This window comes from Amblyomma americanum, chromosome 1 (genome assembly GCF_052857255.1).
Source record: "Amblyomma americanum isolate KBUSLIRL-KWMA chromosome 1, ASM5285725v1, whole genome shotgun sequence".
Lineage (NCBI taxonomy): Eukaryota > Metazoa > Arthropoda > Arachnida > Ixodida > Ixodidae > Amblyomma > Amblyomma americanum.
Window position 1 is genome coordinate 301111679 of NC_135497.1, and position 25925 is coordinate 301137603.

Consider the following 25925-nt stretch of genomic DNA (forward strand, 5'->3'; position numbering starts at 1 on the left):
ATATTAAGCCCTGCCGCCGCTCATTTTTCGGGCAATTGAGGCCATGTTTGAGTGCTGCTTGCGCGACATTCTTTTCTTTGCTTTGCGCGTTCGCTGTCTACTCGATCTCGATCACTCTGAAATTTGGAGGATGCGGAACTATTGCTCCGTCTTCTTTATACATGCGCCGCGAGAGAAATTTCTTGTCAGCGGCAGTCGCTTAGTTCCAGTGGAAACGGACAATATTTGTACACTTGTGCTTTGCTCGATATCAATTTTTGTAGTGATAATCTGAGTACAGAGATAAGTACATACACAAGAAATGCTTGTTATGAACACCGAATAAAACTAAGGCATTTTTTTTTTGCCTCTCCGGAAGCAAAAAGGGAAGCAAGCTTGGTCTCCTTGCATGGATTGCGGAATCTTCGAGCTTGTATGGACTTTTACGGCAGTACGGGCGAGCTTTCGGTGCAAGCCAGGCTTGAGTGAGCAACGGCTATGTCAGCACTCACGCACCACTACTGAATATTGCATTGATACCCAAGTAGATAGATCAGTTTTTATAAGCGGTTGTGAACGACCGGGAGAACTATGTATTTGCTTTCTCTCCCTCTCTCTCGAATTCTGCTGAGTAAGCATGGCCGAGTCACTGCATGTCGTACTTGCTTTGATTAAGATCCGTTGAGCACATACGTAAAATCTTCCGCAGCTGAAAATATTGCACTGCTCGCATACGCGACCTAGAATTAACCGCGCGCACGAGCCGAAGGCCATTGGATGTCAGAGAGAAGAGCCTTGATATACTCATGCACTGAGCGAAAAACGTTCCAAGGAATTCATCTGCGATTAATTAAAAAGGGCAAGAAAGGAGCTCTTATTGAAATCAACCAGAAATCTGCCACAGTCTACAAACAGCGGCTCAGAGGAGCTTCTAATCCTGTGACAAAAACGCTCGTAGGTTACACACTAGATGATTTGTGTCAATGGTTAACAGAAATCGCAGCCAGCTAGCTACAAAATACAAGAAACGTTTGCTAACGATATTAACTTTCAAAGATCTTGGTATAAACTTCATTTTTTTTATTTTTTCAAGTAACCCGCCTGGAAAGCTCATTGTTTATGACGTTAGGCTGCAAAGCATGAGGTCGCTGGTTCGATACCGCTCATGGCTGTGACCTTCCAGTCTAAGCAAACTCTAAAAATTCTCATGCACTGAGATTTCGGTGCCCCTGGAGCCGACTACCACGAGGTGTTTAAAGCCATTAGTGCTACATATGCATATAAATTATTTATTTACGTCATGGAGCCCTGTCTTGAGAGAAGCGACAAACAGGGTCTTTTTAATGTGAAAAAGTAAATAAAAGCAATAACGTAAGAGCGAACGCCAAGGGGCTTGTTACCGACTCATCGGCTGCCTTCGTGTAATTGAAATAATCTTGTGAAAAAAATTGTTCTAGTAAAATGGTACCAGTCGTTGCAAACCCTGTTTTCTAAGTCCATGACTTGGCCATCCTAGACAACTGGCTGGCTATATGTTGGTCACCTTTTATATTTTCTTGAAATTTAGTTAAGCGCAAAATAACAACGATCTCTAGGTTTCTCTTTTGATCGCTTATAAAAAGGCGTTAATTGGTTTGTGCATAGAAGATTGTGGCCAAGTACTACACCAGGGTGGCCAAATCCTGTTCTGGTGAGGGAGTGCGTTGTCGGTTCTGGTCACCGAGATCAGGCCGCACCCCAGGCCTGGTTACGCAATTCCATCGACATGCGGATTTTTTTTTTGTATTTTTGCAAACCCGATGGAGAATTGCGCGGCACCAGGATTCGAACCCCGGTCCTCTTGCACGCGAGGCGGATGCTCTACCTCTACGCCATCGCTGCATTTCTAATCGTAATCACGATCAATGAGCCAACAGGCAGAGCAGAATGCTGGGTCTAAAATTTAACATGCAGAAAAGCAAAGTAATGTTCAACAGTCTAGCAAGGGAACAGCAGTTCACAATTGGCAGTGAGTGCCTGGAAGTGGTACAGGTTTACGTCTACTTAGGGTAGGTAGCGATAGCTGATCCGGATCATGATAGGGCAATAACTAGAAGGATAAGAATGGGGTGGAGCGCATATGGCAGGTTCTCTCAGATCATGAACGGCAGTTTACCAATTTCCCTGAAGAGAAAGGTGTACAACAGCTGCATCTTACCGATGCTCACCTACGGGGCAGAAACGTGGAGGCTAACGAAAAGAGTTCAGCTTAAGTTATGGACAACGCAGCGAGCCATGGAAAGAAAAATAATAGGTGTAACGTTCAGAGACCGGAAGCGGGCAGAGTAGGTGAGGGAACAAACGCGGGTTAATGACATCCTTGTCGAAATCAAGATGGGCTTGGGCAGGGCATGTAATGCGAAGGCAAGACAACCGCTGGTCCTTAAGGGTAACGGAGTGGGTTCCAAGAGAAAGTAAGCGTAGCAGAGGACGGCAGAAGGTTAGGTGGGCGGATGAGATTAAGAAGTCTGCAGGCAAAGGGTGGATGCAGCTGGCAAAAGACAGGTTAATTGGAGAGACATGGGAGAGGCCTTTGACCTGCAGTGGGTGTAATAAGGCTGATGATGATGATAAAAAGGCGCTGTACGCTGGAGCATCTGCCGGTAATTTTTTGCCTAAAAAGTAACAGAAACTGGAAGCATTTCGAGCGAGGAAACTGGTTGCATCTAAAAGAATATTTACTCTAATGGGCTCTAATATAAGGAGTCCTGAATGTGGGCAAATTGGTCAAAAAAAGAAACGGGAGAAATTTAGTTTTTTTATAATGACACCAAAATTTATTATGTGATGTTGCTTTGAAATGGTGTGCAAGGCAATTAAACATAGATCAGCACGTTGAATTCGCCTGTAGCGTTTATATAATTTAAGCTAGATTTTTTTATCAGTCGCGGTTTCGGTTTCAACAACTGTGCTGTAGCTTTGGCACCACAACTGAAGTTGAGGTCATGTGAGGCAAACAAAAAAATGGGTTATCATCTCTGCTCGCTACAATGATATGATTCCATACCTTGAGGCAGGCTGGTGATAGAGCTGGAGCAAAATAAAGTGAAAGCCCCTTTGACATCCAAGTTTTGGTATGCCTAACATGACCTGAACCCTAGCTGTGGCGTCAAAACCACAGCCTGGCTGCCGAAATCGAAACTGAAACTTCAGAAAAGAAAGCAATGATAAATTATTTGCTGAGCGCAGAAAAATTACACTGTGATACATGTTTACCAATGCCTTATGCACCTTTTTCGAAAAACAAACGAACAACGAAATATTTGGTATCCCTACTCCGCTAATACACAGCTCAAGCACCCTCAAGCACCCTCAGTAATACACAATTGCATGTATTTTGAAATTAGTACCTTCTCGCTGTAGCGTCATGTAGACTGTGGTGCGAGCTTTAAAGCGACGCTGAGAACAAATTGCAGTTGGCCCTTGCCGATAGAAAGCGTCACCCTAGTGACAACGTCGCTACTTTCATCACTAAAAACGGGCCTTTTACTATTGCTACGTAAGTTGAAAAAATTAAGTACGGGTGTCGCGTTCACCAGCTGATATCTCATGCAAACTTAGGTTCGCCGACGGAGTTTTTTCGCGCGCATCTCGGAAGCTAGGCTGCACCGTCATTCTCTTCCAAACGGTGCTGCGGAGTTCTTCTCGGTGAAGACGACACGACTTTGAATCGAGTGGCGGGAAATTTTTTGAGTACAATTTTCTCCGCGATGAACGCCCCCTTTTGCTGCCGGGCAACCGTTAACATACCTAGAAAGAGCCATAAAACCGATTTTTACTAAGGAAAAGGGCAGGATGCAGTTGTCGTCGGTGCCCAAGCTTGAAGCACCAACTGCACAGAAAGCGATTCTCCTGACACTGACAACAACCAGCCTGTCATGTCAGCAGTAAGTTTAAAAGTATACGCCGACAGTCTCCGCGCTTTTTGCGCTCGCATCGCTGCTCTTGCAACCAGGAGCTGCCCGCTGCAGATATGTCCCTTCCGGCCTTTCTGTCTAGGGCTCCTTCGCCGAAACAGCCGCAGTGAGCAGCTCGCAAACCATGCAGCGGTCTCCTCTGACAGACGCGCCGCGCTCGCATGCATTGGACACTGGCGCGTGCCGTCCTCCGGAGCCTGGGGCCAACGTTGGCTGAGGCGCCGCTCTCCCGGGACACGGGCGCCACGTACACGTGTACTACCTCGCCGCCAGAGAACAAAGATCCGCCAGGCGAGAGAGCGCGGTGGCGTCCTCCCGAGACTGCGCGCTTGTTTCTCCGGCGGCCCGGTCGAGTTTAATATTAAAAGCAATCATCCAAGGCGCCAGTGATATATACACCAAGCGCGCAGCAAAACAGGCACTCGGCTGCCTCGCGCGGGCCGGAAAGAGAAACATTGCCCCGGTGCTTATTTCCAAGGTGGGGGTAACACGCCGTAACTGATATTTTATGCATGCCGACGTGTGTAGCGTACAAGGCGGCCGCCGGCAACATACTCCGGGAGCGCGCGAGGAGAGCGCGAGCAGGCCGCGCAAAAAACAACGCGCCAAGTGTATCGCGCCTCAGGAAAGCCCCGCCGGGCTCTGCATCCAAACGAGCGCACAATGAGCGATCGCGAGCGGCGGCGACACATTGGGCGGGCGCGCGATGGGGACGGCCGGCCGTCCGCCGCGGATTAGCGCCCCTTAAATGGCGCGGCTGAGGCGCACTTCTGACGAGGCGCTGCGCTCGGTCGGTCGGTAGGTCTGCATCGTGCTTCGCTGTGCATCCATGGCTTCCGCACACTTGAAGGATCGGTACCATGCCGTGTGGCATATGCGAGTCACAGTAAGAAATTAAAAAACTGCGGTTCTGGTTTTTCGTCGTCAAGGGCCGTAAATACGCTGCTTGTATCAAGATCGCTGTATCCAAAAATAAGTAATAAATATTCTGAAAAATGTGCATGATACATCTACCACTAAGCATTCAAAAGTTAAGCAGCCTGTAGTTATGAATGAATGAATGAATGAAAAACATTCAGCCTGTGTATCAGTCTGTCCAACTGAGCATGCTTTGTCAATCAGATCTGCAATATATTCAAAACCCACAATAACATGTCGGGGACATGTTCACCGCAATCGATACTGCGTTAAGACCAGAAAATAATTCAGTTTTCACCTTACGGCGGAATGCGCCCTGATGCCATCGTTACAGATCGGAATGGGGGTAAAGAGAGAGGTGAAGTGTAATGCGAGGTACTGTGAAAAGTGGCCGAGTGAGACACACCTCTGTCCTCCTGATCACCCCCTCCTCAAATTGGGAAAAGGAGAGAGGAGAGAACGGGGTGGAAAATGTACAGAGGAAATCTGGAAGGAAAGTGTTAATTAATGCATTTACGCAATCCCAGGCGGAGCATAAGCAAGGATCTCGCTTCTGAGTGTTAATATCTGTCAGCTACGATTGCGCAAACGAAAAGGAAATGAAAGGAATGTGCTGAAGCACTGGTAAGTACGAAATCACGAATTACTGTGCGGAAAGTCGTGAGTAGTCGGCTACAACTTAAGTCCGCAGTGGAGCTGCACCCACAGTCAAGACCGCCGCATAGAAATCCCCCACGACAAAAATTGTTCAGTTTTTTAAACTTTTCCTGTTACTTAAACGGGAATCCAATCACAAGAAAAAATTGCAAGCTCTAGAATTTCGGCACCTGGCTTGTTTAATATAGTCAAAGACTAAAAAGCTGATTTTATTTACTGTTGTTGCTAGCCAGCCGACAAATAAAGGACGCCGGTGACCGTGGCCCAGTGGTACCAAATGATTTCTTTAAAGTGTATCCTAATATTATAGCTTTATTGTCGCATGTTTGGTTGCGGTTAGTTCAGGATGGACTGCGTTCGTTTAATGTGAAAAATGGTTCCAGCTGCGCCCTGTCACATGCATGGGAGAAGCTAGTTCAACTGGGAGAGGGAAAAAGCTACCGTGTGCTCAAAGGCAGCCGTCTACGAGAGGGGTGACGTGGGACTGCAAACACTGCAAACTTAGGAGAACATTTCATAACCAGCGCCACATTTTACGTCACTTCCGGCAAAATTAATTAGGACTCAATTAACCAGGGGCCGCTGATGCTCCCCATGTTCTGGTTTTTAGGCAAGCTACGCTGCAGTTTTACACCCATGTTGCGGTTCATTCACACAAATTATGCGTGGTTGAACATTTAAAATTCGGTAACTTGTGGAACATTCTTTTAGTGCCTAATTAGATGGCGTGCAGCACCGCAGTGGTGGCCAGTGGACTCATACATGACGCAGGGGACCGTGGCCGAGTGATATCGTCTGCTGCTTTTTAAAGTGTATCCTACCATTGCAGCTTTATTCTCGCACGCTTTCTTTCTGCGTAGCTTGGTTGCGGTTCGTTAAATTTAGACGCTGTTGGCGCCCTTCCGAAAGGGGTTAGTTAAGAATGGACTGTGTTCGTTCATTTGAAAAAATGGTTTCTGCTGCGCCCTGTCATATGATTGGAAGAAGCTAGTTCAACTGGGAGAGGGAAAAGGCTGGCGTGTGCTCAAAAGGCAGCCGTCTACGAGAGGGGTGACGTGGGACTGCAAACACTGCAAACATAGGAGAACGTTTCATAACCCGCGCCACATTTTACGTCACTTCCGGCAAAATTAATTAGGTCTCGATTAACCAGGGGCCGCTGATGCCACCCCCCCTTTTGCCATTATGTTTTGACACACAGGCCGTGGACCTTGTACTGGTTTTTAGATAAGCTACGCTGCCATTTTGCATCTATACCGCGGTGCATTCAGACGAATTATGGATGGTTCAACATTTAAAATTCGGTAACTTGTGGAACATTCTTTTAGTGTGTAATTAGGTGGCGACCGCACCGCAGCGGTGGCCTAGTGGTTAGAGCATCCGCCCCGCATGCGGGAGGTGCGGGGTTCAATCCCCAGTGCCGCCGGGTACCCACCGGTGATACAATGGGTACAAGCATTCCCCCGGCCTGGTGCTCGGCTTCCTTTGGGGTGATATTCTTGGAGAAAAGGGCCACAATCGGGCATCACCGCACCATCCGTATTTGGAATGGAACGTCGAAACACCGAGCTTCAAAGCAGCGGTTTGGTCAAAGGCCCTTTTCTTTTGTTTTGTTTTTTTTTCTCTCATGCTTTCAAGTACTTATGAAGCATGTGATAAAAATAAAAAATCAACGGATGATCAGGCAGGCATATCATACGACAATTCTGCGAAAGCAGTTGGATTAACCGTCAGTGATTACTTTCATTCTATTACTCGAACGAAAGCTTTTACTCGATAAGCCGAGGCTTCACACATAAGGCAGAATTTTTATAGAGGTTAAAAGTGGATGGGTAGTGTGGGTCGTGCTTCAGGAGGGGCGAGTGGGATAGTAGGGTGCCTGGAGAGTGCCGGTGGGTGGGGAAGGGCGGGCAGCTCTGAACATATTTCAGCGCTTGTTTAAGCGTCGTCAATTTCGTGAGCCTCTTGATGGTCGAGCATTCTTACCGGATGCCATGATGGCACCCTTGAGGGGTAGCGCAACATCCTATACTTATCCCCCGTGTCTTCGTCTGCTTGTCGTCCTCCGGAAACACATGAAAGCTTCTCTTCAGACACGGCGTACGCCACTGCGCGCACGACGTCTGAACTGTTTCTGAAAATACACGCGCCTGAAATGCAGAGCTATGGCACGTGCATACAGAGTCCGAAGATTGCCAAGGTGCACTTCAGGCTTCAGCCTTCCTCAGCTTCCATACGTTGCCGTCAGTAAGCCGTAGGCACCCACTGAGCGCGATGTCAGGCCATGTCACATACAGTAAGTTGTCTAAATAGACGACACCCCGCTAGGTGTATGCGTCGTTTGCTACAGGGCTTACGGAGCTTTTCAAACGCCCGCAACTCAAGACTAGTTTTTTCAGAAGCATGCAACTTTGTTACGGTTAGTTTAACAACGCATGCAGCACATTTAGAGGTAATCCAGCCAAACTAGAGTTTTTGTTTCTCTTGGCTTTCAAGTTGACGTATCCACAATCCCAGAAACAAACCTCTCGGGCTCACACAAACAGTATATATAGAGAATGGAGCCGCTGGCTCCATTCTTCATATATACTGTAAAGCAAATTTGCATCTCGCCTTCGTGACAAACACGGTATGCGGAATTGGGGACCGAACTCGCGTTCTTGTTTTCAGCGCCTCAGTGCGCTCGCCGACTACCTTTGCCCGCAGGGGCGGTGCCTAACGCACGCTGATCGTGACCGCGGCGGCTCGACCTCTGGCCTGCACATGCGCGACATTTCAGGTAACTGAGAAGCAGATGGTGACCGCAATGCATTCGGGGACAGTCTTTTAAAATAGAATTCCTGCGTAAATATACGTCGAGGTAGGGGATGGCATGTAGCTGCGTAATTCATGTCACAGCTGAACTGGAATGTAATTCCCTCTTGCGGAAGGCACATGAGCCATTGCAACGTTTGTAACTCTCTCGCAGTCAGAGTGTTTCTCATTGTGCCTTGCGTATTTTATGAACTGTACGATCCTCCCCTTCGTATATCGAACGAGGAATACTTCCTTGTGGATTCGAATGCGTTACAAGGGACGAATTAAAGTGTGGAGAAGCGTCAGGATAGGCGCTGTATTTTCGTTTTCCTTCGCCCTTTGTGCATCGTTAGCCGTTGTGATTGTTCGGAACACTGCGGCTACTTCGAAGTAGAAACCCTCGTCGGAACGTAGTGGAAAACATACGCCAAAGTTGAGCTGAAGTTTAACTTGCAATTTACTGTGAAAGCAACCCGGAATCCAGTGTCCGGAGCTGCTGGTGAACTTGACCAAGCGACGCCTAAAAAATACGCAGTACAGCTGCACATCAAAGGAGGCCCTCCAGTCAATGGCGTCCCGATTGTAATGCGTCGCGATTGATCCCATTTCACGGAGGCACCTGTCGTTCATGTGCGGTGTCACGCTAAGGGATCAACCGCTACGTCATGACAAACGCTCGACGCCATTGGCCGGCAGGGCCTCCTTGAGGGGCCTCTGCCGCTTCGTTCTTGAGTTGTATCCGACTACAGTTGAAACGCATTGATCTGTTTTTATTTTTAGGTTTTTACAAGTGATCAGTAAATAAACTCATGTTATCTATTCCTCTAAGCCGAGCGCGAAAAAACAAAGGAAGCAGTCTTTTTTCTACAATGATACTAGTGGTCTGTGCCCACAGATGCATAACATGGCGGGAATATTAGCGAAAAATTCTCGCGCAACTTTTTTTCCCGCGAAGTGTAGTTCAAGAAAAACAGCAATTTATACCAACGCAACAAGGCTTAATTGGGACCATGAAGGGCAGCGCCGAAGCTGCAGTTGTTGCACTCTACGTCGCTTCGTTTTGATACACGTCTGCCGGTAAGGTTCGTTGTGTGGTGATGCGGCATAGACGCTGGATGAGTACCATGAGCCCTCCGAAACATACCCGTTTCTCATGAACCAGGCTGTCCCTTCGTAACTCCACTGCAGCTTCGGGATGTTAAACCTCACACCCCACACCAAACGCCCACGCTCACTATATATACTCGAAAAGCAATGGCAGCACATACCTCATGGAGGCGCCGACGACGCCAGCAAGGAAGACACCGCGCATTCCTGGCAATATAGAAAGATTCTCGTTGATGTAGTAGGGCACAATCTAGAGAAACGCACCACAAAAGAGGCTCATGCCAGCAGAAGTACTTGCAGAAGCACTCGTTTAGCGCGTTTTTTTTTTCACACGCTGCTATCGCTGCATGCATGCTTCAGCCAGGTGAGACGAGATTACGGCGAGCACATTTTTTTTATCTTCACAAGGTTAGCATCCAGTATTGACATTGTGTACACACTGGCAAATAAATGTCCCCATATTGCGATAGCGATTAAAATAGCTGGGTTTAGTGATGACCTTGGCGCGCAGCCTGAAATTTAAGGGCGCACCTCAATGCGCACGGAAGCCTTACAATCAGCGATGCTCAATTCACAAGGGTAGCTACTTGGGCGTGTCGGTAGCAGTGATCCATGGTATGGGAGTGTAGCGCAAAACGGGACAAGGGACAAAGAAAGACGCACACAACACAGGCGCTAACTTCCGACTGACAGAAACCTGAGGCGACCAAGACGAATGTGACCCGTGAAAGCAAACAGACTCATGCGCCCGGAAAAAAAGAATGAAAATCAGTAGAACGAGGAACTACAGACATGTACGAATCAGCGATTGTTTGAGAAGGCCAGCTGTCTTTTAAACAGGGAGATAGACGGCTTGCTGGCACAGTTATCTTCCAATAAGCGATACGCGCTGCTTCAATAATTCCACGTGTTAACTGATCCCGGTGTCTGGCCGCGGTCGAGCACTTATCCAAAAATGGCAGACGACCACACTCCTTAAACTGCAAAGTCAGATTACTACCAGTTATAGTTCTCAAGTTGTTTTTCTGTTCACGAAGCCTCTCATTCAATCAACGACCAGATTGACCGACATACCACTTGCCCCAAGAAAATGGGATGTCATAAACAATGCCTTCAGTACATTTCACGAATTTTTTCCTGTGAGTGATGGTGCACTGCAGCTTTTGGGGGCGTTTATCTGCGTGGGCAAATTTTTTTTTTTTTTGGCTAGCGCACTTAGTTTTTCAGAGGCTGAAAAAAACCACGCGAACATTCGCTGTCGTCCCAATTTTCTTGAGATTGTGGGACAGGTAATGAATGTATGGAATGACGGCAATTATGTCTTTCTTTCTGAAGGCAAAGACGGTAGTTGATCTTCCTGGCGCTTCTTCTTCAGTAAGCCGGCAGCGACAGAAACACAGATATCAGCTGGGTAGCCTGCTTCATAAAACCTTGCAGGTTGTCCGTGAAAGCTCAGGCTGATGAGGTGAGGGCATGGCTTTTCTTGGGCATTTTTCAAGCATAAATTATAATCCCTCGCTTTACGAGTTTCGAATGTGCAGATGTGTAGGGCAGTAGAAGTTTGTTAGCGCGAGGTGAATAGCTCCAACACAAGTGGTTGTCCAGGAATTTAAAACGGATATGACGCAAGCGGATCTCGTTGTCAGTAGGCATTTCGTTAGTCAATAGCAGCGGTGAAAAAACACTTTTGTACATTAGCTAAAATACTGGATTCAACGTGCTCTAAGCACGATGGCGTACGCTCAACCAGAAAAAGGAAATCCTCAACAGCACGAAAGACTCTCACCACAAGTGGGCTGGTAAGCCGCTTTTGGAGGCTCCTGTCAAGGTGTGCCACATGCAGGTCACTAAGTACAAGGGCCAAACAGGAACCAATGCATATTCCCTGTTTCTGAATGTGCGCAGCGCCTTGCCAATTTATGAAGGTGGAGCGGAGATAAAGTGCAACAATTCCGAAAAATTGCTGATCGACAAACCGGATTCATTCTGAAATGACAGCGCCGAAATGATGAATGGAATCTTCGACTACGGTAAGCAGGTTATGATGGGGCAAGGGGTAATGAAGATCCTTCACAGCGATGGAGAGACCAAGAAGGCTCTTGTCAGAAAGCGATTTCACAGCAGTTAACACTTCTGAACTGCGTACTAGAAATGGGTCATTTATCGTCAAGAAATTTGGTGTTTCTTTTAGAAACACACCTCGGTGCACCTTGAGTAGAAGAAACAACCTTGTGCCATGGCGGTCTTTCGCCGCAGATGCCCTTGCGCCATAAAAATCCATCATCAGAAACACAGCGATAGATTTCTCCGAAGTGTCCTGTTCGGAAATGATTACCCTTAAGGGTACGCCAGCCTTATGTGTTTTTGCGCTGAAAAACACTTCTAAGAAGAGGCGCTTACTACATGCTACGTGCCTCAGGCTATATGCTTAGAGCGCTTTGAAATCAGATTTTTTTTTTGCGACCGCCAGCTTTTGCTCGCTGGTCCACAATCAGCGCTGCATTTTTCATCTGTGCATTGTGCTCCTTTAAAACTTTCCACACTTTAAATTGAAAAAGGTCCTGAAAAGTAATAATATTTTCGAAATTTTTAACGTTGGTAAAATTCCATTGTGCAGTATTGACTACCGTCACTACACAATAATTCAGGTGCTAACATTCAAGTTTGTTCTTCAAATACTAGACGCAATGAGTGACCATGCGCTAAACTAACGGAATTTAAACTGCGTGACTGACGTCATTTCCGGCATTCTAGAAGTCATAAGACTACTCACCTGGTCGTACCTCGGGATGGCTCCGGCCAAACGTGGGTCGCAGTCCCTGTACCAGTAGATGATGGACATCGCCATGACTCCCACCACCAGCAGGAAGATGGCTCCAAGGGCGCACCCTCTGTACGCCACACTGTACGCCAAGAGTATTTCTAGACAAAGAGTGGCAAGCGTGCTGCCGACGCCAATGGACGTGTTCTGGTTCGCTAACAGCACATATTTTCATCAATACTGTACCAAGCGCTAAATTGAACAAAAAAATGGCTTCTTGCTCCGGGCCACGAAGGAACTCTATATAGAAGTGGAAACTCCGCTGTCTGCAGCGACCAGAAAAGGTCACAAGTCCGCGGAGCCACTATCAATGCTGGCGGCGCCTGACGGCCTGGAAAGAAACACACTGAAATACAACGTCACGGCGTGCCCGCTGAACCAAACACCCGTGTCGTCTGCTTGTCGTCTGCTTGCGCTGCATTTTTTTTTTTCGCAGTGGCTTCTACGAAGCGCCGTATGAAGCCGCCACAGCATGCGACCCCGTCGGCGCATACAATTGTGACTATCTGCTATGCCCGAAGCCCAGAAGGTATGCCACTTAATGCGTGGCGTAAAAGAGCAGCTATTTGCCGGAATGGTCCGTGACCCGCCACGAACAGTGTCTGACTTCACCAAGGAGGCAATGGGTATCGAGCGCTCTCTGCAGGAACGAGGCGCCCACTACGGACGTCAGGCTACTGTAGCAGCCGCTTCCCAGTGCACGCCTACGTCGCTGCCCGCCGAGGATCTTCGGGAGCTTGTAAGAAGCCTTGTGCGCGAGGAACTGGCGAAACTTCGCTTTGCAGCTCCACAGGTCAGCGTCGCTGCCGTAACGGACGTGGTCCGCGAATAAATCCGACGAGTTGTGCAGCCACCCCCAGCTCCACACCCGGCGCCCTCCGTTTGACGTACAGCAAGGTGCTACGAAGTCCCGGGCCAGAGATGCGAGCCTTTCCCCCCGTCTCTCCTGTGCCATACCTGCAGGAGCCCACCTTTCGATGTAAGCGCTTTTAAAGGAAAAAGGGTCGATGCAAGAAGCAGAGCCGGGGGACGCGGAGGCAAGTTGTGAGTGGCTCACTGCTACTGTATGCTTCTAACAATGAGTTAGCTGTATCGAGAAGCAGGAGATGGCTGAAAAGAATGCACCACACAAGTAAGTTGTTTTTATCAAAGGCAGTGCCCGTATTGCAGTTTCCCGTTGCTGCCTTGTGTCTGTATGGATGTCGTCATACTCATGTCGGACATTTATAAGAATTGACGTTCCACTCCAACCTGCGTATAAGCACAAAAACTGATGCATGTGCTTGTATTAAAGGAATGCAGCTGCAGGTGTCCTTTGCCTGCTGACAGCGTGAAGGTTGAGGAGCCTCAGTTGTTTATTCGTTCTCAGCGAAGACAAAACAGCATGCCTAAAGAATTATTAAGCGAATAGTTAAAGCAAGTATTGTATTCTTTAGTGAGACAGGAAAGCAGTCCATAGAAAAAGCAGCTAGCTGAAAATTTGGAAGCACCCGCCATATGATTTAGTGGCTTTGGCGTTCGGCTGCTGATCTCAGGGTCGCGGGTTTGAGCCCGATCCTGCTGCAGTGGCAGTATTTCGACGGTGGCAAAACATAAAAACAATGGTGTGCTGTGCGACGTCAATGCACGTTGAAGAACCCCATGCGGTCTAAATTAATCCGGAGCCGTCCACTGTGGTGTTCTTCATAGCCCATGTGTTGCTTCAGGATGTTAAACCTGGGATACCACTTCCAAAGTTTGGAAGCCTGATAACTTGGTGATGTAAAGTCTTAATTTGCAGTGCAAGAGATGTTAGCGCTGGTTTACTATTGTGATGCATCCCAGAGCCGATGTGCTACATAGTTATGTTTTGTGAAACTCGTATGTGTTAATGAATATGAGGGCCGCTGGCAGAGTTTGCTCTGAATTTTTCATCATTATTCATGGCGTGGTGTGCACAATTGCTCCACTTTTCTGCTGAAACCGTTGGTGTCTTGTTTATGAGCAAAGCTTCAACCAAAGGAAGCCATAAATTTTTATGCTCATTCTTGGTATCATTATTAACTTGTACCCAGAGAAACTCCATAGGTTAAAGCTAAGGTGGGAGCCAGAGCTTGACGTTGCCAGCCCTCGCCACAGCGACACCTACATGGTATTTGACAACACACAGTTTGGGCAGCTTCATGATTTATGGGAGCCACATTGTTGGCATCATAGCGTTCCATTAGTGTTCTCTCTGTCAGCTACTGCTGAACTGCTTCTTTGTGTAAAACTGTTGTCGGCATTGCTTCGTCCAGATGTGAATGGCACAACTGCTTGTGTTTCGCTACGATGTTTCTCTTGTCTGCCTCTGGAGCACATGAGTGCAAACATCTCAAAATGATTGCCACCCGTATCTTCATAGCAGTCTTCACCCTTTCCGTTTTTCTGCAGGAAACATACAGGGAGCCGTTGATGGGCCTTTCTCACTGCTGATGTGCATCACAATGATGCGGTGGCCCTTCCCTGGCAGCCTGCTCCAGGCCATGGTTGTCCTGATCTTAGCACAAGCAGCACACGCTCGCTGTTCTGTCCTTACACCAACACTGCGCTTGCTGCCGTTGCACATATCTCATCCAGGTAAATAATTTTGGAACCTACCATCTTGTTCCTTAGGTAGCTTTGCTGCCTTGCGAAAGTGTCTTCTCTTTCAGTGGGCAGCTAGTGTAATTTTATTGCATGTCTTCTTCTGTCAAACGATGCGTTAGACATTAGAATACATGAATTACCGTGTGGTATTTTCCTACAAGCGCTAAATAATTTGATTGAATTTCTTCTCTCGTGCTGTTTCGGTTTCATTGACTGAATGACGACTGTGACGTCAAGTTGACGGTTTGTTCGCGTGATCTACTAGAAAAACTGTAATATAATCGCTGATATGTATATTCAATTGACTACGACATTTAATCCAGCATCTTCCAAAACATGGAATGACAAGCCGGTCAGTGATTATATTAAAGTTTGTCAAGGGATGATTTATTACACACGCTCACAGAGTCCCGCGTGCCGGAGTCCCCCAATAGTCATCCGCAGTTCGCGCACCTAATGCAACGCGCACCGAGCTCACACTTGAGCCCACTTCGACCACACCACTCGGATCACTCCCGCGCTGCCCGCGCACACCTCACGCACATTCCCGCCATAGCCAACCACGCATCCCCTCTCCCTCCAGTGTTGTCAGCCGTCCCTGTGTGTCCCCTGATGGCGCCACCCGCACTGGCCCTTACAAGTTTTTCCAATTGATCACGTGGCGAAAACATCAACTTGACGTCACAGTCGTCCTTCGGTCGACGAAACCGAAACAGCGTGAAGAAGAAATTCAATTATAAACTATTTAGCGGTCGTACACAAATACCACAGGGTGCTTCATGTATACGAATGTCTACGATATCGTTTGAAAGAAGAAAACACGCAAGAAAAAATTTGGTGTCTATAGTCCTTAAAGGGGTGCAGACACAAAATTTTAAACGCAATGAACGGCATGAGAGTGAGAGAGAGAAAGACTTTTTTGTGCAGAGGAATTCGGGCCTCCCAGGACCCCTGGGTCCCCGCACGACCACACCGCACTCAAACGTTCAGGCTAAAAGGTCCATGACGCTGGCCGCACAGGTGGCGACGATCTTCTGTCGTGCCTGATCTGTGGAGCGTAGTGAGGTCTCCCAGTCCTCCCATGTTTGGAGTGGCTCCGGCCTGCTGGGTGGAGGGGAAGCCGGACAGATCCCGAAGATATCAGTCAGGTTTGCCTTTTGAGCATTGCACACAGGGCAGGAAGGTGGTATGGGTCGGTAGTGGGAGAGGAGAGAGGGGTTAGTTACCGTACGATTACTTTCATGGGCGTAAGAAGTTGCCATCTTGCAAGTGTCTGGCACATTCTTTGAGGGGAACATAAGTTATTGCTGTTTTTAATGCTGTCCGATGAGCCTCTCGCCATTTCCACCTACATTGGGCTGCCTCCGCGGCTCAGTGGTTATGGCGCTTCACTGCTGACCTGAAAGACGCGAGTTCGATCCCGGTCGCGGTGGTCGAATTTCGATGGAGGTGAAATTCTAGAGGCCCGTGTACCATTCGACGTCAGTGCACATTAAAGAACCCCAGGTGGTGGAAATTTTGCGGAGCCCTTCACTACAACGTCCCTCATAGCCTGAGTCGCTTTCGGACGTTTAACCCCCATAAACGAAACTATTTCCACCCACATCGAGTGATGTCATGGTGCACTTGCCTTAATTTTTGTGACGTCGCTGAACTCAGGTGTTGTTCACTTCAGCGTTGGCGCTGACTGAGACCAAAGGCTTTGTGTACAAAATGGCTTGTAATTAATTATTCACACTGTGCACTGGTGCTTTGCTCTTATTTTCATGATTGCTAGGCCCGTAGGCCTCTTTGAAGGCAAATAAACTGACACCGAAAAACTTTGTGTCTGGACCCCTTTAAAGCATATGCCATGCAGTTACCATCTAACATAGTGCTGGGAAATGTTGTGCATCCATGACCTCAATGCCAGCTTTGGGAAGTTGTCATACAGGGTGCTACGCCGCTAATCTCCACTTCCTGGCCATTCTGTGCTGGGTGTCGACCACTTCCACCTGCTTACTCTTGCCTCTCCTTCTTTCCATTAAACGCTGTCCATGCACTAACACCAAGCATTTTGCTGACAAATGCACATGTTTTATTCACAGTATGTCCCAAGTCTCTATCTTGCCAGAACTGTAGCAATTAAAGATTGTTTCTCATTGCATTACGAGAAAAAAAACTCCACTTGTTTGCTTCTTAGTCAAGTCCCTTAGGTGTACAGCAGACATGTTCAACAAGGAAGATTGTCACCGTGCTGGTATCTATGATGAAAGATCAAACTCATTTTACATAGCACCTACTTTGACACAGACGCATGAAAACTATAGCCCATGCTCATTGCATTGGCTGCGCCGCCTGTTGGCCAGGCCGCGAAGCGTGAGCGGTTCGTGTCTGCTGCTCTCCCTGTCCGTTTCAGCGCGCTGTTGTGATAAGCTTGTGTTTTGATATTACATAGTGTGGAGTATTGATTAGTCGCGAATATATTTAAATGTAAGTCTTCAGTGACGTAAAGGGTGGTACTTCTGCGTAGCTGGCTGCTCGAAAACTTTTAAAATTTTCCAGGAACATGTCCTTGTGTCCCCTCCGTGCCTTCGCTCGTCAGCGGTTTTTTCAGCAGCGCAGGGGACAAAGGACGTGACAAGTGCACAGACACGGCGCTGAACTTACAACATATTTATTGAGGTGATTTTCACTACTTAAATACAGTGGCAACCAATCTCAAATGAAAAGACAGATACACAAAACAGATTGACGAAAATGACAATTCCTGAGCACAGGTCTACAGTGGCACAAGACCAGCTGTGCACGTTTTTCTATTCTCATCAAGGAAACGTAGTACTTTATCAGGCAGAGCTATTGAGGCAACGCTTACGCATTCATCTTTGAATTTATGGATTTCATGAGCTTCAATGATTTCACGAGTGATTTTGCCTCTACAGAGAATGGCTCTTCCTGAGAGCACACAGCGGCACATCTTCAGCTCATGGTGCACTTGAATGGCGGCGGTGGACCTCAGACGGCAGACAGGACTACGGAATTCTTATGGCAGTGCGCGCTGCCGCAGCTTCGAGCCATCACTAAGAAGATGCACAGTCCGGTCCACACCTATGGTGAAGTGTCCTTGCCGGAACAAGTACAAGGCGTCCTTAGACGAGGACCAAAGTTCGCCGTGGAACCCAGGCAATCGGCATCGGAACTTCTTGCGATGGTGAGACAAGTTTCCAGCCTAGCAGTGGCTCCTGAAGTGGACCGATGTGTTTCAGATGGAGTGTACATTTTGGCAAAGTGTAGACCTACCAGGTGTAGAATTCCAATCAAATTCATCGTTTCGTTTTTAAAGAACAACTCGCTGACCCTATTACAGGCTGGCAAAGAGGGAGGTTTTGCTGTGATGCCAAAAGCGCTCTACTTATCGAAAGCAGAAAATGCTATCAGTTCGACTTTCCGGCAGAGAAGCGATGTCACTCTAAGTAAAGTGAAAGCCCGATCACGGAAAATGTGTGCACAAATGAATTTGGAATCCCTAGCCAAGTGTATAGAGAAAAGCAAGGGGTCCTGCTTAAAGATATTCTTCACAGCCAAAACTCACAAGCTGGACTGCCCACTTCGAGCAATAGTCTCCGAGGATGGCACATGGCAAAAGTCTGTCGCGTTATTTTTTGCAAGACAAGCTGAACCTCTTAACCATTGACGACCCTTTTCAGGTGAAGAGTTCTAACCAAGTAATCGCTTTCTTGCAACAAAACCCAGCGAAAGGCTTTTCGGCCTGCTCTATCGATATAAAAGATTTATATTATTCCCTTCCGCAAAAGAAACTGCTGGCAAGCGTTGAAGAATGCATTGATTCCTTTGGTGTGGTAGCTTTCCAGAGTTCTGCAGGCATCAGCAATAGCAACTTCTTGGAACTCCTTACTTTTTGCTTTAACTCGACATTTTCCACCTGGAATGAATCTGTTTACCTCCAGAGCAATGGCGTCTGCATTGTTTCATGCATAGCTCCGATACTGGGCGACATTTATCTCGCGCACCATGACAAGCTCCTTGATAGTCAACTCGACGAAAGCGTGGCTCGTGTTTTTAGGTTTGTAGATGATTTTTTAGTTTTGATGACATGTGCAGTTACTGACACAGGGGCCCCGGTCTCGAAAGTTTTATCAATTTTTCACACCTGTCTTGACCCTCTTGTTTTGACGCATGAAACGCCTTCTGAAGGAAAGTTACGTTTTTTAGATCTTGCCATGTTCCTCAAGAATAGCCATGTGTGCTGGCGTTACGAGCCACGATGCCAGAAGCCCCTCACGCCTTTCGCTTCTGCACATTCTAAGCTTGTAAAGCGCGGAATCGCAAAGTTGTGTTTAAGAAATGCCCTAGAAAAATCATGCCATCATGCGATGCAAGACAGCTATCAAAATCAGGTGGTACGCTTACAAGCAGCAGGATACCCTTCCGACCTTCTGATTGCAATATCAGAGAGCCTGCTAAGAGAAATCATTAATTCAGGCCGCAGAGATTCCACTGAAAGGCCCAAGGAAGAAAAAAGAAAGTATGTGGTTATTCCTTATCTACACCGCATTTCACATAATCTGAAAAGGGTGGGAGCGCGTGCCGATGTAAACGTTGTTTTTTCCGCGCCCGATAAGCTCTCCAAACTCTGCCATATTGTAAACAGCAGCAATGAAAGGACGGTTGGCTGCGATAAGAAACACCGAAAAGGTTTTGTACCATGTAGTAGCAATGTTGTGTACAGGTTTCTGCTTACGTGTGACAAGCACTACACGGGGCAAACTGGTCGTTGCCTCAACGACCGGCTGCGGGAACACAACAACAACGTGAGCGGCACCGCTTCCCGTCACCTTGGCATTCATTGCAGAGACTGCACAGAGGAAAGAAAAAAGAACAAAAAACCACCGTGTTATCCTGTTTTCACTCAGTGTCGAGTGCTGTCAGATAATAGAACAAAAATCACTCGTGAAATCATTGAAGCTCATGAAATCCATAAATTCAAAGATGAATGCGTAAGCGTTGCCTCATTAGCTCTGTCTGATAAAGAACTACGTTTCCTTGATGAGAATAGAAAAACGTGCGCAGCTGGTCTTGTGCCACTGTAGACCTGTGCTCAGGAATTGTCATTTTCGTCAATCTGTTTTGTGTATCTGTCTTTTCATTTGAGATTGGTTGCCACTGTACTTAAGTAGTGAAAATCACCTCAATAAACCGGATGTAAGTTCAGCGCCGTGTCTGTGCACTTGTCACGTCCTTTGTCCCCCGCGCTGCTGAAAAAACCATGTGACACCAACTTGCCCAAGCTTCTACAGTATCAGCGTCAGCGGTAGATCGTGGCTGCTCGACGAGAAAAATAAAAATTTGCGTCGTATTGAATTTGTGCGCTAGAGCGTTAAATGCGTTTCTTGTATTTCTATCTTCCCCCACATTCAGTGAACATTTCGATGCGTACTTGCTTCGTCATGGCTAGCAAGGTGCAAAACAGGCGCGCTGTTTGCAAATGTGACAGGTCGCCCACCTTTCGATGTAAGCGCTTTTAAAGGAAAAAGGGTCGATGCAAGAAGCAGAGCCGGGGGACGCGGAGGCAAGTTGTGAGTGGCTCACTGCTACTGTATGCTTCTAACAATGAGTTAGCTGTATCGAGAAGCAGGAGATGGCTGAAAAGAATGCACCACACAAGTAAGTTGTTTTAATCAAAGGCAGTGCCCGTATTGCAGTTTCCCGTTGCTGCCTTGTGTCTGTATGGATGTCGTCATACTCATGTCGGACATTTATAAGAATTGACGTTCCACTCCAACCTGCGTATAAGCACAAAAACTGATGCATGTGCTTGTATTAAAGGAATGCAGCTGCAGGTGTCCTTTGCCTGCTGACAGCGTGAAGGTTGAGGAGCCTCAGTTGTTTATTCATTCTCAGCGAAGACAAAACAGCATGCCTAAAGAATTATTAAGCGAATAGTTAAAGCAAGTATTGTATTCTTTAGTGAGACAGGAAAGCAGTCCATAGAAAAAGCAGCTAGATGAAAATTTGGAAGCACCCGCCATATGATTTAGTGGCTTTGGCGTTCGGCTGCTGATCTCAGGGTCGCGGGTTTGAGCCCGATCCTGCTGCAGTGGCAGTATTTCGACGGTGGCAAAACATAAAAACAATGGTGTGCTGTGCGACGTCAATGCACGTTGAAGAACCCCATACGGTCTAAATTAATCCGGAGCCGTCCACTGTGGTGTTCTTCATAGCCCATGTGTTGCTTCAGGATGTTAAACCTGGGATACCACTTCCAAAGTTTGGAAGCCTGATAACTTGGTGATGTAAAGTCTTAATTTGCAGTGCAAGAGATGTTAGCGCTGGTTTACTATTGTGATGAATCCCAGAGCCGATGTGCTACATAGTTATGTTTTGTGAAACTCGTATGTGTTAATGAATATGAGGGCCGCTGGCAGAGTTTGCTCTGAATTTTTCATCATTATTCATGGCGTGGTGTGCACAATTGCTCCACTTTTCTGCTGAAACCGTTGGTGTCTTGTTTATGAGCAAAGCTTCAACCAAAGGAAGCCATAAATCTTTATGCTCATTCTTGGTATCATTATTAACTTGTACCCAGAGAAACTCCATAGGTTAAAGCTAAGGTGGGAGCCAGAGCTTGACGTTGCCAGCCCTCGCCACAGCGACACCTACATGGTATTTGACAACACACAGTTTGGGCAGCTTCATGATTTATGGGAGCCACATTGTTGGCATCATAGCGTTCCATTAGTGTTCTCTCTGTCAGCTACTGCTGAACTGCTTCTTTGTGTAAAACTGTTGTCGGCATTGCTTCGTCCAGATGTGAATGGCACAACTGCTTGTGTTTCGCTACGATGTTTCTCTTGTCTGCCTCTGGAGCACATGAGTGCAAACATCTCAAAATGGTTGCCACCCGTATCTTCATAGCAGTCTTCACCCTTTCCGTTTTTCTGCAGGAAACATACAGGGAGCCGTTGATGGGCCTTTCTCACTGCTGATGTGCATCACAATGATGCGGTGGCCCTTCCCTGGCAGCCTGCTCCAGGCCATGGTTGTCCTGATCTTGGCACAAGCAGCACACGCTCGCTGTTCTGTCCTTACACCAACACTGCGCTTGCTGCCGTTGCACATATCTCATCCAGGTAAATAATTTTGGAACCTACCATCTTGTTCCTTAGGTAGCTTTGCTGCCTTGCGAAAGTGTCTTCTCTTTCAGTGGGCAGCTAGTGTAATTTTATTGCATGTTTTCTTCTGTCAAACGATGCGTTAGACATTAGAATACATGAATTACCGTGTGGTATTTTCCAACAAGCGCTAAATAATTTGATTGAATTTCTTCTCTCGTGCTGTTTCGGTTTCATTGACTGAATGACGACTGTGACGTCAAGTTGACGGTTTGTTCGCGTGATCTACTAGAAAAACTGTAATATAATCGCTGATATGTATATTCAATTGACTACGACATTTAATCCAGCATCTTCCAAAACATGGAATGACAAGCCGGTCAGTGATTATATTAAAGTTTGTCAAGGGATGATTTATTACACACGCTCACAGAGTCCCGCGTGCCGGAGTCCCCCAATAGTCATCCGCAGTTCGCGCACCTAATGCAACGCGCACCGAGCTCACACTTGAGCCCACTTCGACCACACCACTCGGATCACTCCCGCGCTGCCCGCGCACACCTCACGCACATTCCCGCCATAGCCAACCACGCATCCCCTCTCCCTTCAGTGTTGTCAGCAGTCCCTGTGTGTCCCCTGATGGCGCCACCCGCACTGGCCCTTACAAGTTTTTCCAATTGATCACGTGGCGAAAACATCAACTTGACGTCACAGTCGTCCTTCGGTCGACGAAACCGAAACAGCGTGAAGAAGAAATTCAATTATAAACTATTTAGCGGTCGTACACAAATACCACAGGGTGCTTCATGTATACGAATGTCTACGATATCGTTTGAAAGAAGAAAACACGCAAGAAAAAATTTGGTGTCTATAGTCCTTAAAGGGGTGCAGACACAAAATTTTAAACGCAATGAACGGCATGAGAGTGAGAGAGAGAAAGACTTTATTGTGCAGAGGAATTCGGGACTCCCAGGACCCCTGGGTCCCCGCACGACCACACCGCACTCAAACGTTCAGGCTAAAAGGTCCATGACGCTGGCCGCACAGGTGGCGACGATCTTCTGTCGTGCCTGATCTGTGGAGCGTAGTGAGGTCTCCCAGTCCTCCCATGTTTGGAGTGGCTCCGGCCTGCTGGGTGGAGGGGAAGCCGGACAGATCCCGAAGATATCAGTCAGGTTTGCCTTTTGAGCATTGCACACAGGGCAGGAAGGTGGTATGGGTCGGTAGTGGGAGAGGAGAGAGGGGTTAGTTACCGTACGATTTCTTTCATGGGCGTAAGAAGTTGCCATCTTGCAAGTGTCTGGCACATTCTTTGAGGGGAACATAAGTTATTGCTGTTTTTAATGCTGTCCGATGAGCCTCTCGCCATTTCCACCTACATTGGGCTGCCTCCGCGGCTCAGTGGTTATGGCGCTTCACTGCTGACCTGAAAGACGCGAGTTCGATCCCGGTCGCGGTGGTCGAATTTCGATGGAGGTGAAATTCTAGAGGCCCGTGTACCATTCGACGTCAGTGCACATTAAAGAACCCCAGGTGGTGGAAATTTTGCGGAGCCCTTCACTACAACGTCCCTCATAGCCTGAGTCGCTTTCGGACGTTTAACCCCCATAAACGAAACTATTTCCACCCACATCGAGTGATGTCATGGTGCACTTGCTTTAATAATTGTGACGTCGCTGAACTCAGGTGTTGTTCACTTCAGCGCTGGCGCTGACTGAGACCAAAGGCTTTGTGTACAAAATGGCTTGTAATTAATTATTCACACTGTGCACTGGTGTTTTGCTCTTATTTTCATGATTGCTAGGCCCGTAGGCCTCTTTGAAGGCAAATAAACTGACACCGAAGAACTTTGTGTCTGGACCCCTTTAAAGCATATGCCATGCAGTTACCATCTAACATAGTGCTGGGAAAAGTTGTGCATCCATGACCTCAATGCCAGCTTTTGGAAGTTGTCATACAGGGTGCTACGCCGCTAATCTCCACTTCCTGGCCATTCTGTGCTGGGTGTGGACCACTTCCACCTGCTTACTCTTGCCTCTCCTTCTTTCCATTAAACGCTGTCCATGCACTAACACCAAGCATTTTGCTGACAAATGCACATGTTTTATTCACAGTATGTCCCAAGTGTCTATCTTGCCAGAACTGTAGCAATTAAAGATTGTTTCTCATTGCATTACGAGAAAAAAAACTCCACTTGTTTGCTTCTTAGTCAAGTCCCTTAGGTGTACAGCAGACATGTTCAACAAGGAAGATTGTCACCATGCTGGGATCTATGATGAAAGATCAAACGAATTTTACATAGCACCTGCTTTGACACAGACGCATGAAAACTATAGCCCATGCTCATTGCATTGGCTGCGCCGCCTGTTGGCCAGGCCGCGAAGCGTGAGCGGGTCGTGTCTGCTGCTCTCCCTGTCCGTTTCAGCGCGCTGTTGTGATAAGCTTGTGTTTTGATATTACATAGTGTGGAGTATTGATTAGTCGCGAATATATTTAAATGTAAGTCTTCAGTGACGTAAAGGGTGGTACTTCTGCGTAGCTGGCTGCTCGAAAACTTTTAAAATTTTCCAGGAACATGTCCTTGTGTCCCCTCCGTGCCTTCGCTCGTCAGCGGTTTTTTCAGCAGCGCAGGGGACAAAGGACGTGACAAGTGCACAGACACGGCGCTGAACTTACAACAGGTTTATTGAGGTGATTTGCACTACTTAAATACAGTGGCAACCAATCTCAAATGAAAAGACAGATACACAAAACAGATTGACGAAAATGACAATTCCTGAGCACAGGTCTACAGTGGCACAAGACCAGCTGCGCACGTTTTTCTATTCTCATCAAGGAAACGTAGTACTTTATCAGGCAGAGCTATTGAGGCAACGCTTACGCATTCATCTTTGAATTTATGGATTTCATGAGCTTCAATGATTTCACGAGTGATTTTGCCTCTACAGAGAATGGCTCTTCCTGAGAGCACACAGCGGCACATCTTCAGCTCATGGTGCACTTGAATGGCGGCGGTGGACCTCAGACGGCAGACAGGACTACGGAATTCTTATGGCAGTGCGCGCTGCCGCAGCTTCGAGCCATCACTAAGAAGATGCACAGTCCGGTCCACACCTATGGTGAAGTGTCCTTGCCGGAACAAGTACAAGGCGTCCTTAGACGAGGACCAAAGTTCGCCGTGGAACCCAGGCAATCGGCATCGGAACTTCTTGCGATGGTGAGACAAGTTTCCAGCCTAGCAGTGGCTCCTGAAGTGGACCGATGTGTTTCAGATGGAGTGTACATTTTGGCAAAGTGTAGACCTACCAGGTGTAGAATTCCAATCAAATTCACCGTTTCGTTTTTAAAGAACAACTCGCTGACCCTATTACAGGCTGGTAAAGAGGGAGGTTTTGCTGTGATGCCAAAAGCGCTCTACTTATCGAAAGCAGAAAATGCTATCAGTTCGACTTTCCGGCAGAGAAGCGATGTCACTCTAAGTAAAGTGAAAGCCCGATCACGGAAAATGTGTGCACAAATGAATTTGGAATCCCTAGCCAAGTGTATAGAGAAAAGCAAGGGGTCCTGCTTAAAGATATTCTTCACAGCCAAAACTCACAAGCTGGACTGCCCACTTCGAGCAATAGTCTCCGAGGATGGCACATGGCAAAAGTCTGTCGCGTTATTTTTTGCAAGACAAGCTGAACCTCTTAACCATTGACGACCCTTTTCAGGTGAAAAGTTCTAACCAAGTAATCGCTTTCTTGCAACAAAACCCAGCGAAAGGCTTTTCGGCCTGCTCTATCGATATAAAAGATTTATATTATTCCCTTCCGCAAAAGAAACTGCTGGCAAGCGTTGAAGAATGCATTGATTCCTTTGGTGTGGTAGCTTTCAGAGTTCTGCAGGCATCAGCAATAGCAACTTCTTGGAACTCCTTACTTTTTGCTTTAACTCGACATTTTCCACCTGGAATGAATCTGTTTACCTCCA

General features: G+C 47.3%; 2 protein-coding genes across 2 annotated transcripts in view; one reads left to right on the forward strand and one right to left on the reverse strand.

The window, feature by feature from the left end:
• Window positions 1–12261, reverse strand: part of LOC144119559 (sodium-coupled monocarboxylate transporter 1-like) — an 82910-nt gene extending 70649 nt beyond the window's left edge. Inside the window, exons 1-2 of the mRNA XM_077652143.1 lie at window positions 12187–12261; window positions 9575–9663 (exon numbers count right to left, since the gene is read on the reverse strand). Of these exons, the coding sequence (XP_077508269.1) occupies window positions 9575–9663; window positions 12187–12261 (164 nt within the window). The remainder of the gene's footprint in view (window positions 1–9574; window positions 9664–12186) is intronic.
• LOC144115296 (uncharacterized) overlaps window positions 1–25925 on the forward strand; it is a 396380-nt gene that overhangs the window by 286653 nt on the left and 83802 nt on the right. The window lies entirely within an intron of this gene.